This window comes from Akebia trifoliata, chromosome 12 (genome assembly GCF_017979445.1).
Source record: "Akebia trifoliata isolate Shusen 1 chromosome 12, ASM1797944v1, whole genome shotgun sequence".
Taxonomy (NCBI): domain Eukaryota; kingdom Viridiplantae; phylum Streptophyta; class Magnoliopsida; order Ranunculales; family Lardizabalaceae; genus Akebia; species Akebia trifoliata.
This window is the reverse complement of record NC_141386.1, coordinates 28722763-28739058: the sequence shown is the minus strand read 5'-3', so window position 1 is coordinate 28739058 and position 16296 is coordinate 28722763. Positions and strand designations below refer to the sequence as shown.

General features: G+C 35.2%; 1 protein-coding gene across 4 annotated transcripts in view; it reads left to right on the top strand.

The window, feature by feature from the left end:
• Positions 1 to 16296, top strand: part of EDD1 (glycine-tRNA ligase) — a 66704-nt gene that overhangs the window by 41762 nt on the left and 8646 nt on the right. For 3 of the 4 annotated variants that reach the window (XR_015170510.1, XM_086418013.1, XM_086418014.1), the window contains exons 19-32: positions 3657 to 3739; positions 5538 to 5586; positions 6041 to 6103; positions 7295 to 7384; positions 7464 to 7550; positions 10228 to 10299; positions 10424 to 10482; positions 10582 to 10675; positions 11143 to 11361; positions 12002 to 12096; positions 14560 to 14650; positions 14815 to 14919; positions 15270 to 15308; positions 16181 to 16270. Coding sequence is in view for 2 of the 4 variants with exons in the window: in XM_086418013.1 (XP_086274139.1) it covers positions 3657 to 3739; positions 5538 to 5586; positions 6041 to 6103; positions 7295 to 7384; positions 7464 to 7550; positions 10228 to 10299; positions 10424 to 10482; positions 10582 to 10675; positions 11143 to 11361; positions 12002 to 12096; positions 14560 to 14650; positions 14815 to 14919; positions 15270 to 15308; positions 16181 to 16270 (1236 nt within the window). In the remaining 2 variants the exon portion in view is untranslated. Of the gene's footprint in view, positions 1 to 3656; positions 3740 to 5537; positions 5587 to 6040; positions 6104 to 7294; positions 7385 to 7463; positions 7551 to 10227; positions 10300 to 10423; positions 10483 to 10581; positions 10676 to 11142; positions 11362 to 12001; positions 12097 to 14559; positions 14651 to 14814; positions 14920 to 15269; positions 15313 to 16180; positions 16271 to 16296 lie in introns of all 4 variants that reach the window. The other variant, XR_015170511.1, reaches the window with a different exon arrangement.

Genomic DNA, 16296 nt, shown 5'->3' with positions numbered 1-16296 from the left:
TCACTATCAATGGTCACAAATATCTCAAATAGAGAAGGTAAAGGAATGGTGTTGAGGATCTATGTCCAAAGTGCCTCAAACTTAGGACGTAAACCCATAAGAAATTGGTAGGTCTGATGTCGAGCAATCCTCTTAAGCACATGATTGACTGCTTTTGAAGATAATTCAATCATAGACCCATAATGAGAAAGTTCCTTCCAACGTGACTAAAGAAATCCAAAGTAATTAACTACACTCTGAGTCCCTTGTGTAGCGTGGACAATGTCTTGATAGAGTTCATGAATCCTCGAGTCATTCCTAGCATGTGCATATGTTTGAGTAAGTGCTGATCACAAAAAGGAGACAGTCTCGGTACATGAACATGGTATAGATGCGCTGTTCCATGGAGTTGAATAACTACCCGAGGATGATGCAATTGTCGATCTCCCATGATTCAAATTTGGGATCAGTAAGGGGTGACTTAGTAACTGTGCCAGAAAGCCATCTAAATTTTCCTCTACCATCGAGATAAAGTCGCATAGATCGGGATCATGATTGAAAGTTCCGATCATCGAGAAGAGCAGTGGTAATACATTGGGCTGAAGAATTAGACCCAAGAATTGTGGTGGAACTTGTAATGGATTGTTCATAAGTCATTGTTTTGGTTTGAAGGGAGGTCTCGTGATCACCAAATAGCGAAGGACAACCTCAAACAATAACAAAAAATAAAGGGAGGAGAGGGGAGGGGGGGGGGGGGGGGAAGCTCTATCACACAACCCAGCCAAATTCTACTTACAACAGTGCTGCCAGTCCAAACCTCAGCCTAGATGAACCAGAAAAAAAATTGCACTTGTAGAACATTAGCACAAACCAGCACAAAAACAGCACCAAAAAACATATCGCAAGACACCCACAAAACAGTTGAAAAAAAAAAGCACCAAAACAGTCCAAAAAAAGCACCAGCACTGCCGCAAGACATACAGTGATCTTGCACTGCCCAAATCAGGAGGCTAATAGCCCTAAAACAGCCACACAGCAGCCAGCCCTAAACATTGAGTCAGAAAAACTCATCCCAGTCCAGCAGCAAAGCTAATTGGCAGCATGTATTACAGCCTACAGTGCAGGTTTTTCACAGACCAGCATTATCGCAGCATGCGATTGGGACACTTCAGGCTAAAAATAATAACAAAAAAAGAAACCCCTGAAGGAGAAGTCCTTACATGGTCCTGCTGCTAGGTTTGTGGAGTTCCAAAAACAATAAAAAAAGGTTGGAGAAGAAGAGTAAGGCGAGGATGTTTCAAGGAGCCAAAACTGTGGAGGGAAATCAGCCCAAGGAGAGCTGTCGATGGATCTCTATGGCTCTGATACCAAGAAGAATAGTGGAATAGAAATCATCAAGTCTCAATTAGAGATCTTGGTAGGAATTTATATTAACCAATCAATCAAAAAGACTAACCCTTACAATAAGAAATATGAAAAATAAATTCTATAACTAAACAAAAAAAAATCTAAAATAACTATATTATTTCCAATAGTATATACAATCTCATCTTTGATCCCCCACTTCCATACCTAGATTCTGTTTAACACCAATTGAAGGATATTGTTAATCTTCCCTTCTTGTTTACAATGCATTAGGAAAAAAACTACTTATCCCTTTTTTATCTGTCTCTTTCTTTCTCTCTATCTATTTTGATATTTGTCTCCAACTAATCTCCTTTGGTTTGATAAGATTTTGGTACTCAACTCCAACGTCTTTATGCTCTATTCCAAAAATAAGGATTTTGTCTTGTTAATTCTATCAAAAGTAACTTTTTCTTCTTGCAAGCCTCCCTTTTTTGGGTCCAACCTCTCAAATTCATCATTGTTCCAATATTTCAGCTTTTCCTTTAGGCTTTAATTTTTTATGAAACACAAACTGAACCATTCCATGAATATGAAAGAAATCACACCAAAGCAACAATTCACTCTAAAAGTTCATTTCATGCAATTATACATTCCAACTTGAAAATTGATGGGAGATCCACTCTACCCCTACCACTTAGAAGCAGTTGCTCATATGTAAGAACACATCCCTTTGTGTATGTTAATTGTAGGTGACGTAGTATTAGTTCATGTGTCTAGAGGCGGAGAGTTGCATTTGACTCCAAGGACTTTAGAATAAATAGAACAAAGATTGAGTATGTGGAATGCAACTTTGGTACTGACACACATGAGGAGCAATGTCATTAAAATTGATGGGGAGGAAACACTTTGAAACAACCATTTTCATTATCTTAGTTCTATTATATATAAAGATGTAGATATTTAGAATAATTTCCCATAAAATTAGAGAAGGATGGTTAACATAAAGGATTGATTTTGGAATGCTATGTAATTGACAAATCCCAATCAAACTAAAGGAAACTTTTATAAGATGATGTCAAGACTAGCTATGTTTTATGGAATTGAATCTTGCGCGATGAAGAAGCTTCATGTTAATTGATTGAGGGTAACAAAGATGCAAATGCTAACATGAGCAAGAGAGACTTTAGCTTCTGGGAATAAGCAATCTGCAGACTACTACGCTTCGCCTGCTTGCCATTTCCCACAACGATCACCACTCAGGGCAGTGCTCTCTTACACAAAGCACTTTTGTGCAAACATCTTGATCCTGGGCCGTCTCTCATGAAACCAACCCAACCTGTGTGCCACAATTTAGCCAGCCTGTAGTCTGTCACGGATCATCGAACCATCTCTTCTTACTGTGTCCAAGCACCCAAACTCTTCTGCAACGATGATTGGAAACACTAAGAATGATGATATTAGAAATCAACCCATTGGTGAAAATGTAGGAGTAAAGCCCAAGAATTGGATGTTGGGCGATCGAGAAGCAATGTGTTAATAGATCGAGGGTAACAAAGATGCGAATGCTAGCATTGATGAGTGGAAACACTAAGAAAGATTAAATTAGAATCAACCCATTGGTGAAAATGTAGGAGTAAACCCCAATTTGCAATAAACAAAGAGAAAATCGATTAAGATGGTTTAATTATTTGGAATTTGCAAGTTGAAGGTTCTAAAAGAGTGACGAGAAGACCTAAAAGAACATGGATTGAGGTAATAAATCGGGTATAAATACATTTTCAATGATAGAACACATGGCCCTATACAAAATTGAAAGAAGGTATGGAATTCATTTTAGCGATCCCACGTCTTTAGGATAAGGGTTTGAGATGACAATGACTAAATCTGATTGTCTATAAACTAAAGCTATGTGTTTAGCTTAGTAAAACAAAAAATTGAGGCCTATAATCAAAATGTTGGGAGAGAGGCCTAGTTCTATACTAATACCTGGAGTCTAGGGAAATAGTGATATGGACCTTGGTTCTCTGATAAGTTTTTTTTGGACCTTCGTATTTGTATGGTGAGTTAGGCAGCTTGCAGCACAAGCATTGGGTTCACCTTGTGCATTCTATACTAGTTCTTGAGTATGTGTGTTTATATGTGTTTTTTATTTTAATGTTTGTCATTCTGTTTGATTGAAGAAAATTAGGCAACTCCATTACATATCTAATTTTTTTTTTTTTTACGGAAAAAGCATTTTCTGTTTTAAATACAATGTACCACCTACTTGGTGTTTTATGTTATTATTTTCAATAAACTGATTTCCATGTTGCTTTTTCATTCTCTTGTAGGTCATGTTTAGTAGGCCTATTCGTTGGATTTTGGCCCTTCACGGAGATGTTGTTGTGCCCTTCATGTTTGCAGGAATTTTGAGGTAACTACTTTTACTTGCCTAGATGCTTCTTGTCAACTTGCAATCTCTTTTGTTGACATAGCTTTTATTAATTCAGTTTGACAATTAGTATAGGAAAAAACTATTCTTGAAATTTGTAAATACATGGAGGAGTCTCCTACAATATGGGTTCGTTGGAAATGGATTCCTTAAACTTGGGAACAAACATAAAAATGGTTAAGAGAACTTAGTAGGAGCAAATAGTTAAGAAATATTCGGATAAACATTACGAAGTTTCATTCCATTTTGGAAATATTTCAACATATAATTTTGTTTGTGACATACTGTTGAGTGTTGTGTTATCCACCTCTGCTCCCGGGTGTCATGTGCTCATGTATCATACCCCAGTTTGACCCGTGACCCTCTTATATACATACTTGTGTCTGCTCTTAACACCAATTATCTTTACAACATGGTATCATAGCACTAGATTCGTATATGTCACGGGTTCAAGTCTCCTCGAAGGAATTTTCCTCTCTTATGGGTGAGGAGTGTTAAGTGTTGTGTTTTCCGCTTCCGCTCTCAGGGTTTCACATGCTTACATATTGTGCCCCAATTCGACCTGTGACCCTCTTATATTCATAGTTTTGCCCTTCTCCATAAGATCGGTAAATGGTTGTCAACATGGTAGCAGAGCGGTACGGCCCGTATAGGTCACGAGTTCGAGTCTCGTCGAAGGAATTTTCCACCCTTATGTGTGAGGGAGAGTGTCAAGTGTTGTGTTATCCGCCTTCGCTCTTGGGTGTCACGTGCTCACATATTGTGCCCCAGTTCGACATTTGACCCTCTTATATACATAGTTGTGTCTTTTCTTAACACCAATTGGTTTTAGGTAGAGTTGTTTGCAACACATACTAGAATGAACATTGTTAAATTTTGAATATTTTTTCATGTTCCAATATATTTCATGAAACATATTGAAACATTTTGCGAGTAAAAAAAATCTTTTAATGAAATTCGTCTGTTTCAAATTTTTTTAGAATGTTTTAGAGTGTTCTGTAATGATTTCCAAAACAATTGAAATATATCATAATCAATATTTCAATACTAAATTAACCATTGAACAAATTTTATAATTTCTAATATTTATTTAATCAATAAAGAAGACTTTTACAGCATTATATATATATACATATACACACACACACATCAAATGCAATGTTTCAAGGTTCCTATGTTTGTTTTATAACGTTTTGAAGCATTTAAGCGCAATGATGGGAAAAATAGGATTTTTAATTCGAACCTTCAATTATTCGCTTAAAAATGTGATTTTTAATTCTAACTTTCATTTTCAACGCTTAAAAAAAGTTTTTTTTTTTAATGTTTATTTAAGTAAAAAACTAAAATTTAACAATTTAAAAAGAATTTTCTGAAATGTTTCAGTTCTCTCTCGTTCCGTTTTAGTTTTTTCAAAAAATTGTACCACTAGAATAATATGAGACTTTAAAACTTGTTTGGGAGTAGTTCAAATTTTGAATTCTATTATTTTATAAATGTTTAGCCTAGATTTGTACCTTCATAGAGTTGAGGCTTAATGCGTTAGGATAGAACACTGCGTCTTTCCTTGATGCATAAACTACACACACCTTGAGGCAATATATTTTAACAAGATAGTCATTCAATTTGCATCAAGTTTTTATTGTTGTTAAATATTGTTTAACATTTGTACTTTTTTCCCCGAAATTAATTCCAAAATGTACTTACATTTTCTTGGTCAAGCTAAAGTTTTTGTGACACCATAAAATATTATGCACTTTTAATGTTTACTTTTATAATGTAGTGGGAACCTATCTTACGGTCTTCGTAATACTGCTTCAACTATTGTCGAGGTATATTTGTGCACTTTTAACATTTTCTTTTTTTATTCATTTGTAATATCGGCTTGTTATCATATTATTTGGATTTCTCTCTCTCTCTTTCTCCTTTTTTCTTTTTTCTTTTTCCTGTTTCATTTTTTATTGATTGAATAATATAAATTATTAGGATTTTGGTCACAAGCAGTTTTAAGAGATTGAATTGATTTGTAAGATTGCATCCAATTTAAGTAGAGCATGATAGTTTTGAAGTACCAATATACACTCAAATGATAAAGATTTGCAACTAAAATTGATTAAACTTTTGGCTGAATTAACAATTGTTTAACATTTTTGTATCGAAGTTCTATTGTTCGTTTACATTCTATGATCCTGTGTAAGGTTTTTTTTTCTCAAGACTTATCTTTCTTTTTTCCTGTTTAAGTGATTCAGAATCTTTTTTGGTATTATATATTTAAATTTTTTATAGGTAGAGAAGGCCGAGGCTTACGATAATGTAATTAAAAAGGCTGGAATTTCAATTCAAATTGAGGTATGCTACAGTGATTCTTTACCTTATCATTTTCCATGTGGGGTGGTACTTTGATTTTGTTAGTACCAGTTATTAGTTCATGCAGTAACATAATTTTGAATCCATTCAATTTGAATTGGTATTTTGTCCATCACGATTATTGTGAAGAAACATCGGCAATAATAAACCTTGGACAGTTTATTTGTGAAAATGTATGTATATCTAAATACGGACCACACCTAAAATCTGGTCAGGTTCTAATTGTTCATGTTAACTCCGTAGTAATATGAGTATTTTGATCATAGTATTAAATTGTCATATTTCCACAAAATATACCGAAATATTTCCATTTCCACAAGATCGGACACAAAATTTAACCTACAATTTCTTTATGAATATATTTAAGTGGAAATCACTATTCATTTTGTGAAATATTTCGATGAATAGTGAATTTCAATGTAAATATTCAAATGCTATGTATAAAAAATGTAAGATTTCGGTGGAAATATTTCGATGAGTTGTAAACTTCAACTGAAATATTCATAGAAGTAAGCACATACAAACGTCCAAGTTCTAATTAGTTAGATATATTAGTAACTTATTCACACATATTTAAAAGATAGAAAATGCATATGATAATGTGAAAATGTATTTTTTTTATTCATTATAATAATGTGATAATGGGACACTCTTTGTAGGTCCTAATGTTCTCTTTGTTATTCAGTATCTTTTGTAGGTGGGCCTCTCGGCCTCCTCTTTTATTAATAAATTGCTTGATCTATCAGAAAAAAGAAGAAGAATGTGATAATATAGTACATGTCGATTCATTTAAGAAAGGGGTACTTATTAAAGTGTCCATAGCTCAGTTGGTTTGACAAATTGCAAAACAACTTTGAGGTCGTGGGATGAAGTCCAACTTACCCATAAAAAAAATCCATATGTTTGTTTATTATAGTTTGATGACTTGTGAGTTTCTTTTATCATCTCCTACACTTTGGATGAAAATTTTGTCAACATTCTATCAATTCATAATATTTCCATCATTTCCTTAAAATTGTATTGATTTCAACAATAGTCAAAATATTTCCAAACATATTTTCATTTCCAATATGACCTAAATAGACATCAAAATTGAAATGTAATACCTTGATTTTGATCAATGGAAGTGGAAAAACTGTTACCTATTGTGTTTGAGCTGCTTTTGACTTATAGGAGCGCAAGAAAACAATTTTAGAGCAGTCCAATTCTTTAGCAGAAAGTGTTGGTGGGCATCTTATCATGCAGAACAGCTTAGTCAAGGAGGTACAGTTAGTTTTATTCTCTTGGTGAAGTTTATTACATGATAAACATGATTTTTAACCTTTACATCCATAAAATGTAGGTTGTAAATCTTGTTGAGGCACCCATTCCAATACTTGGAAAGTTCAAAGAGTCGTTCTTAGAGCTCCCTGAAGATCTATTGATAATGGTAAGCCATTTAACTATTTAAGTGCTCAACCATTTTTTCTTTCCTTTAGAGCTCCCTAGAGATCAAGCAAGAAGAAAAAGAAGAAGATTAAGTCATAAAATGTGATTATAGTTTAGTATGACCCTTCTCACTTCTTTTATATAATCAACTCTCCTCTAATTAATAACCCTAAACTCTCCCATTATCTATATGAGGCCCCGCATAATATGTGTATTGCGTATGTATATATGGCGTTCGGAGGCCCTAAAGAGAGCCAAACATTTTTTTTCAATGTATGGGTTAGAAAAAATCAACCCATTCCGAAACTTCTAACCCCATCAAAAGTGGTTTTCAAAATTTGGACGGTCCACGATTCAAAAGTGGTGAAGAGATCATCCTCACCAAAAATCAGCTCATTCTGAAACTTCTAACCCTTATTTTGAAAAAGGTTTGGCACAATGTTTGTCTCCCTGTAGGGCCTCTAAATGCTTCCCATATGTATATAGGGGATGGTTCATGGGACAATAATTGTGACAAAATCTATGACAATCGTTTTTATCTTATATGGGTTAGAAGTTTCGGAATGGGCTGATTTTTGGTGAGGATGATCTCCTCACCATAGAGATCACCCTCACCAAAAATCTACTCATTCTGAAACTTCTAACCCCATCAAAATTGGTTTACAAAAAAATTGATCGCCCACTGTTCTTCAACTTGTAAATTGGGGTTAGAAGTTTCGGAATGGGCTGATTTTTTGTGAGGAGGATCTCCTCACCATAGAGATCATCCTCACCAAAAATTAGCCCATTCCGAAACTTCTAACCCCATCAAAAGTGGTTTAGAAAAAACCATTGTCATAGATTTTGTCACAATATGAGCCGCCCCATATATATATATATGGGTTAGGTTCAACAACCAATGAAAAAAGCCAATGTTTTTTCCTATACGCTGGTTTTTTTTGAGGATGATCTCTATGGAGAGGAGGTCATCCTCACAAAAAATCAGCCCATTCTGAAACCCTCTAACCCCATCAAAAGTGGTTTACAAATAAATGGTAAAAATTAATGGTCCACGATTCTTCAACTTGTAAATCACTTTTGATGGGGTTAGAAGTTTCGGAATGAGCTGATTTTTTGTGAGGATGACCTCCTCTCCATAGAGATCATCCTCACAAAAAATCAGCATATAGGACAATACATTGGCTTTTTTCATTGGTTGTTGAACCTTGTACCATCTATCGCTATGGACCACATCTCAATGTAGCGCCCAAATACATCATGAAATTTTATGAACTCCCCAAAATACAGAAATGAAAAAAGAGTTTTTTTGACCATTGGATTTAAATTTTAAATCTAGGAGTTCAATGGCTGTCCATTTTGGAACTTGGATCTGGCTCCAAAAAATACTTTTTTTTTTTTTTTTTTGGATTTTTTTTTCAAACCCAGTCTAGACCACAAACAAGAGGGCTGAGTTGTCATTTGGACCAACGGGGTAGTCCACATGGCCCAAATGTGGACCTCGGTCCATGCTCTACATGGTCCCTCGGTCTATGCAACCTTTTTCCATATATATATATATATAACTTAGAATCCAACATTCTGGTTGTGAATTCCTTCAATGAAGTCATTTCTCAAAGTTGGTCTACTATCGCCTTTTTTGAGAGAGTTAGGATTTTATGGGAATGCTTCCTCTTGAAGTTTGTTGTTCTATTTGGGAAGAGTGGAAAAGGAGAGTTTTGTTTGTATGATATTGCATTACAGGGCTCCAGATGTTATCTCTCTGTATTCTGTTTGGTAGGCCTTCTCGACCTCCATGGTGAATATTATTGAATTGCGGTTATACTTATAGGAGGGGAGGGGGTGGGGGGTGGGAATAATGGGCAGACCATCACCGCAAAAATCTTTGGTCCCCATCAACTTCATTGTGACTAGGACTCTCAGGGAACTGATGTCCTGTACTCCTATATAATTATAGTGTTGGCCCCTCAACAAGAATTTTTGGTACCAGTACATTAATCATGCCTGGATAAATGTGAACTACTCTTACTATTGAAAAGTTGTGCAAAAAGCATGCTTACATATATGTTATCAACTACTTTAGTCATGGATCTTTATATGCTTTTCTAACTTTGTGGATTTTTTATATTAATAAAATACCTATTTGTTTCTAGAATCTGCAAGAAATTTAAGCTCTACAGAAAGACCCTATCTTCAGCTTGAAATGGTGAAAAGATCCCAAGTTGTTTTGAATCTGCTTCTATAGATAACCAATCAAACTGAATTGGTTGTTTTCTATTTACAATTTGCTAAACGAATGAAAATTTGTAATGTGAAAGCAATTCTAAGATCAAAATATTTCAACCAAATTTCAATTAATAACTGGACTGTGCAACATTTCTGCCCATTATCACTTTTCATCTAAAGATCTAGCGACCATTCTTCCTGTATAGGAGTGCTTGGCTGTAATTCTTGCCTAGGTGATTTGTGCCTAGAAGCCTATGCATCTTAAAAATCAGGTGAGGGTGTAGTCTTGGCTCACCTAGGTAGTCCACCTCTTACTCTTAAAAATTCCCTTTACTGCCGATGCTCACGTTTAACAACACTATCCTGGATTATTTTGTATTGGCTATTGGAAAGCTAATTCATAAGTCGAGATGATCAATGTTCTGATCTTCTATTTTGTATCCGCCACCATGCAGGTTATGCAGAAGCACCAGAAGTATTTTTCCTTGGCGGATGATACTGGGAGGCTATTGCCGTACTTCATTGCTGTGAGAAAGCCTGACAATTTACATTATTTGGGACCTAACTATGGTTCTTTAAGTCCTAAATTAAGCACAAGTTAGGTGGTACTTATGAAATAGTGAGATTAGTATTTTTTGATTGTTTGGGTAGGTGGCAAATGGATCCATCAATGAGACTGTAGTAAGAAAAGGGAATGAAGCAGTACTCAGGTTTGGATGCAAAGCCTACACTTTCATTATTGATCTATATTTAACATTTTCTCGCAGTGTCTTTGTCGTGGACCAATACAATATTTTTTTTGGGTGCAGAGCTCGATACGAGGATGCAAAGTTTTTCTATGAGATGGACACACACAAAAAGTTTTCGGAATTTCGAAATCAACTGAAAGGGATTCTTTTTCATGTAAGTCGCATAATTTATTATCAAAATAATTTGAGGCAAAAGGTTTTCTCAGCTACTCTCAAGTGATTTTCTTGCTACATGGTGGACTGATGTGACCGGTGCTGACCATACGATTAATTAACATCCCTCTATATTGGCCGCTGTGTGATGCCCTTGCCCCATCGTATCCGATCACTTCCCATATATATATATATATATATATGGGGCAGTGTTTGGCAGCCAACATTAGGAGCCAAATTTTTTCCTACATGGCTTAAAAGTTATGGATTGGGCTGATTTTTTGTGAGGATGATCTCTGTGGTGAGGAGATCATCTTCACAAAAAATCAGCCCATTCCAAAACTTCTAACCCATATAGGACAAAGGCATTGGCTCCCTAACGTTGGCTGCCGAATGGGACCCATATTATGGATTATAATAAATTTTAACTCTTTTGTATCTCTGATGATGGCAACATGCTTAAAACAGGAGAAGCTTGGAACTATGCTGGACAAGATGATTCGTGTCCAAAATACTGTTACTAAACTAAGCATGGCCCTTGGAATAAATGAAGATCAGCTGCCAGTTGTTCGGGAGGCTGCATCACTAGCTATGTCAGATCTTGCTACTTCTGTTGTTATGGAGTTTACGTCTCTTTCTGGAATAATGGCACGTCATTATGCGTTAAGGGATGGTTATTCAGAACAGGTTATTAATTTTGAATTTATTTGCTACAATAATGAGGAAGTGAGAAATTGTTTTCTTAACTAGAGGTTTTAAGGTAACATATAATTGTTTTATCATGTTCGTGTTAAGGTAATCTAGGTTTTAAGGCATCCATGACCCGTAGTGTTTTGCTATTTTTTAAAGCCTTCTCTTTTGCGTCAGTAATGCTTATCCCATCTTCTTATACCTTTTTTCATTAATAAATTATTTTGGCTACTTATCTAGAAAAAATAAAAACAGTCGGTCTGTTTTCAGTTTTGACTTCTGAATTTTCACTATAGTTTGTCCTGCAATACCCTTCCAGGAGGTTTTCTTTAGCTATAATAACTGGATCTCCAAATGCATTTTGAATTAAATTCGATAACTCTTTAGCCAAATTATAAAATCTGTTTCTCTGCAACATTTTATTTATTATCTTGCAATGGTTTTCATAACGATGGGTCAAAATCTGGTTTCATCGTAGAATGTCTTGGCCAAGTGACATCTAGTTTTATAAGGGTTTGCTCTGTTCTTTCATGGTAATATATCTGACCTAACTTGAAGCAGACTATTGATGTATGGCATTTAGTACTTGTTTCTTCTTGACAATTGTCTGTTAATAGTTAACATTTCTGTCAAACAGGTTGCCGAGGCCTTGTTTGAGATCACGCTTCCTAGATTTTCTGGAGATATAATTCCAAAAACTGATGCAGGAATAGTCTTGTCAATTGCAGACAGGTCAGTTATAATTAACATTTTCATTTTCTGGGGATGTGAACTTATTTTTGATTTTAGAATCATCGTCATCTGTGCTTTATCAAAAATGTTAGGGCTGGCGAAAATCCTATCCAAACCCTGTTTTAGAATGTTATGGAAAAAATTGTTGGCTTATATATGAGTACAGTTAACAGCTTGAACCTGCTGAAATTGTAGAATAACCTTTGAATGATGACAGCAAATAATTAGTTTATTGTGTTTTCAAACATAAATGATGGGTAGCATGTGAAAACTAGAAATATATAATAAAAAACGAAGAAACACTTGTGGTATGAGACAACCTAAGGTAACCTTCCAAATAGGTATAGTTAGTGAAGTACGCAACGAAGGATGGAAATTTCGAGGTTCAAACCTGTTGAGTGTTAGAGTTTATTCTTTTATGATATTTTCCTTAAGACACTTTAGGGCTTTTATGTTCGCGGTGTCATACTTGTAATGCACAAAGTGTAAGAGATGTTGAGGTTAGGGTTTGCTTGAGAAGAATAAAAAAAGAGAGGAAGAAGATGGGGAAAAAAAAGAGAAAAATCTGGTTTCTTTCCCTATCACATTATATGTGTGTTTCTGTTTTCCTTATTACATCAAATTACAAGTATGCACAAAGAAAATAAAATCCTCAAAATTCCTTAAAGAAAATATAGTAAAAAATAACTCTCCCTCATGCTAGAGTATGTATGCTAGGCATGCTCAACTTGCCAATGATCTTCAGACGTTGAGTACAACTACCTTAAGGAAAATGTTAGCTAACTAGAGGGACGTGTGACCATACATAGTAGAGATAAGACCATAAGCACCAAGTCGGGGATGTGTAAGTGTTCTTACCAAGGTTTAGATCTTGTCTTGAAGCGATGTTTCAGTTAGGAGAAAAATCAAAAGTAGATTATCGATCAATACACGAGTTTGGGCATGACTTTAGATATCTCAGTATATGTTCAACAACTTCTAAATGGAGAATTCAAGGAGCATGCATAAATTGACTAACGACACTTACAGAATGGGTCATATTTTCTTTGGTTATGGTCAAATATATCATCTTTCCAACTAAATGCCACTATGATACTGGATTAGATAAGAGATTTTCCTTCGCCATATGGAGGGAATGATTCTGTTGAAGAGGGCGATAATTAGGTGGAGTACCCAATTTTTTTGTCTCACAGAGATGGTCAAGAACATACTTTCTTTGGAAGATAAAGCTGCCTTTAGAATAGCGTGCGACTTCAATATCAAGAAAGTGTCATATAGGGCCTAAATTCATAATATCAAAAAATTTTGACTTGAAATTTGCTTCATGTGGTGTATGAATCCAATATCATCCCTAGTCACAACAATATCATCAACATATACCAAAAAGATAGTCTGATCTTCCTACCTCGCATATAAAAAAACGGTATGATCTTCCTAACATTGATAGAAGCCCATTTTTAACATAGTTCTGCTAAATATTGTGGGCCCCCCCCGTGGAGTTGTCTTCGTCAATATATTGCATTTTTCAGCATACACACTTTTCCATGCTCCCCCTTAAGCTGAAAGGCTGGAAGTAATTCCATAAACAGCTCTTCAGTGGGGTCTCCATGTTTAAATGTGTTCTTTTCATCAAGGTGAAAAAACTTGTAGGTGGTTTCTTTAATGTACTTTGATTCATTACTAGGTCCTTGCATGATTGCACTGTAGTATGTGGTTTTCGTTTTCATAACTTTGGGAAGGAAAGACTATCTATTTCATATCCTCCTCTGGCCAACCATATCTTATAGTGAGTAAGTCGTTCAATTCCGGTATTTGTTCCGTTTCGCTACTCAGCCATTGATAAAGGAATACCACAAGTCAGCTCACTACCACCAGTCCTCATTCATATCTTTCTCCACCAGCTTGATTTTCAAATTCATTATCATTCTAGTCATGCAAAATATGCAAGTAATGTCGTCTAAGAAAATTTAACCATGCGTTTGTATTGTAAATGAAATCACAGTGAGATTATTGTAGGAAACAGCTTTTCATAAGGATAAATCCTTTGCAATTTATATTGCAGATGTTCGTTCATGCTGATTAAGTGTCTCATTGCTTGTTTGGAATTCAAAGGGGTTTTCTTTGAAGATTTTGTGGTTAGATGGGATAGGGCGTTCTTTGTCGTTAGTGTAATAGTTGTTTGGGGTTCTCTGTTACTCTTTGTTCCTTTTTCTTTTGCTTTGTTTGCTTTTTTTGTTTTGGGTTGGTCTCCTCGACCCCCCTTGTTCCATTTCATTTCAATAAAATTATTTTTATCGATCAAAATTTTATTTTCCGAAAGTTGGTGTAGGACATTCTTTTCTTCTTGATCAACCATAATTTTTTTTTCTTCCATATTATTTTGTGCGCCTTTGTTTTCCAATTAGAATGAAAAAGAAATGTTACCGTGTTTTACCGTTCCAAATCTTGCTATGCATTCTGCAGACTAGATAGTCTTGTTGGCTTATTCGCATCTGGTTGCCAGTCAAGTTCCACTAATGACCCGTTTGGCTTGCGAAGAATCTCTTATGGTCTTGTAAGTTTTGTTTTGTTTTCTTTTTTGGTGTAACTATAAAATCTGCGTTATCTATATACAAAATATTTACACCACTTTTAACTAGAGAGTGCAATTGAAATAGATCTTGCGGGTGTCATCAATTACAATTACATCAATATAATTATGCTTTTCTTTGAAATTAGGTCCAGGTGTTGGTGGAAAATGATAAGAACCTGGATTTAAGAAATGCTTTGAGACTTGCTGCAGAAGTTCAACCCATACAAGTAGATGCCAGTATCTTAGATGATGTAAGTGTAATTTCTTTGCTTTCTATTTTTTTAATCGAAAGTGCATCGGCAACAAATCACATAGTGGTTGACCACTAGCATATCATTAGACAATCATTATGGGCATTCTGAAGGTCTCATCGGACTCTATTGATTTTCCATATGGTAGTGTTAGATCAGAGGGCTTTCATTATCTAGTTGGGTTTAGGGTTTTTTTTTGTGTGCATACATATCCTCTTTTGAACTCTTTGGATGGTGGGTCTGATTGGCGATGGTGACCTGTGACCATCCTTGTGCTCTGGTACTTTAATTTTGGATTTTTTTTTTTCACCTATTCTGCACATCAATTTTAATCATGGAATCTTCTTTAGGTTCATCAATTCGTCACAAAGAGACTGGAGCAATTTCTGGTATGTACGATTCCAACCTCAAGATGATCGTATTATATGACTTCTCTCTGTGGTGTAAACTATTATTTATGATTGATTTTTCTATGTGACAAAGACAAAAGTTAAGTATGTGACATTTCATCGTGGTCATAGTGTGGATAATTTGATGGTTGTTATTTCAAAATTTTGGCTGGCAAATATCTCACTAAAGAAATTCTTGCATCTGGGTTGAAAAGACAGGATAAGCCATTCTGCCTAAGCTGTTTATGTTGAATACTGCAGGACAGAATAAACGACTCTACATGCTCATATGAGAAATCTTCTGGGTCAAAAAGAGACTCACTAGTAGGATCCTATCCATCAGCTACCATAATTTTTTTTTTTGGATAGTGAAAAAATGAACACTACCAAGAAAAAGTTCAAGATCGATCAATTCAGCTATTGGCCTAGGAGTTCTAGATGAGACCAAGCAATTGTTGACATTATTATTATAGTTCTGCTTTGTGTGGGAGGGAGGATAGCTTCTTCTCACCCACTTCATTGGACACACGTATTTCTCCTTTTAAAATAATCATAGATTTGATGGGTCAAATCAGTTATATTGCAATTAGATTCCAATGCCTCTGATGATATTATATAGAAAAAGCTTACAAAAAATGGAAAATGGATTACTCTAGTAATTATACAGTCATCATCTGCAAGGTTTTAAATTTGTTTTCGAGGCAATGCTTCTGTCAGGAGAAAAACACTGTTTCTCATTACAATTTAATCGTAACCAAGACTTCTTCTTGGTAGCAAATCTTTACCATTTTACGTAATGGCCTTTGGTATTTTCCCTTCATGATGGAAATTTCTTATTAATCTCATACATATTACTTACATTTTTATGGCAGATGGATAAGGGTGTAAACCCTGAAGTGGTCCGTTGTATCCTTTTAGAGCGTGCAAATTTTCCATGTCTGGCTACAAAATCAGCAGTTAAAGTAAGTTACTTCAGATTTCTTTTCAT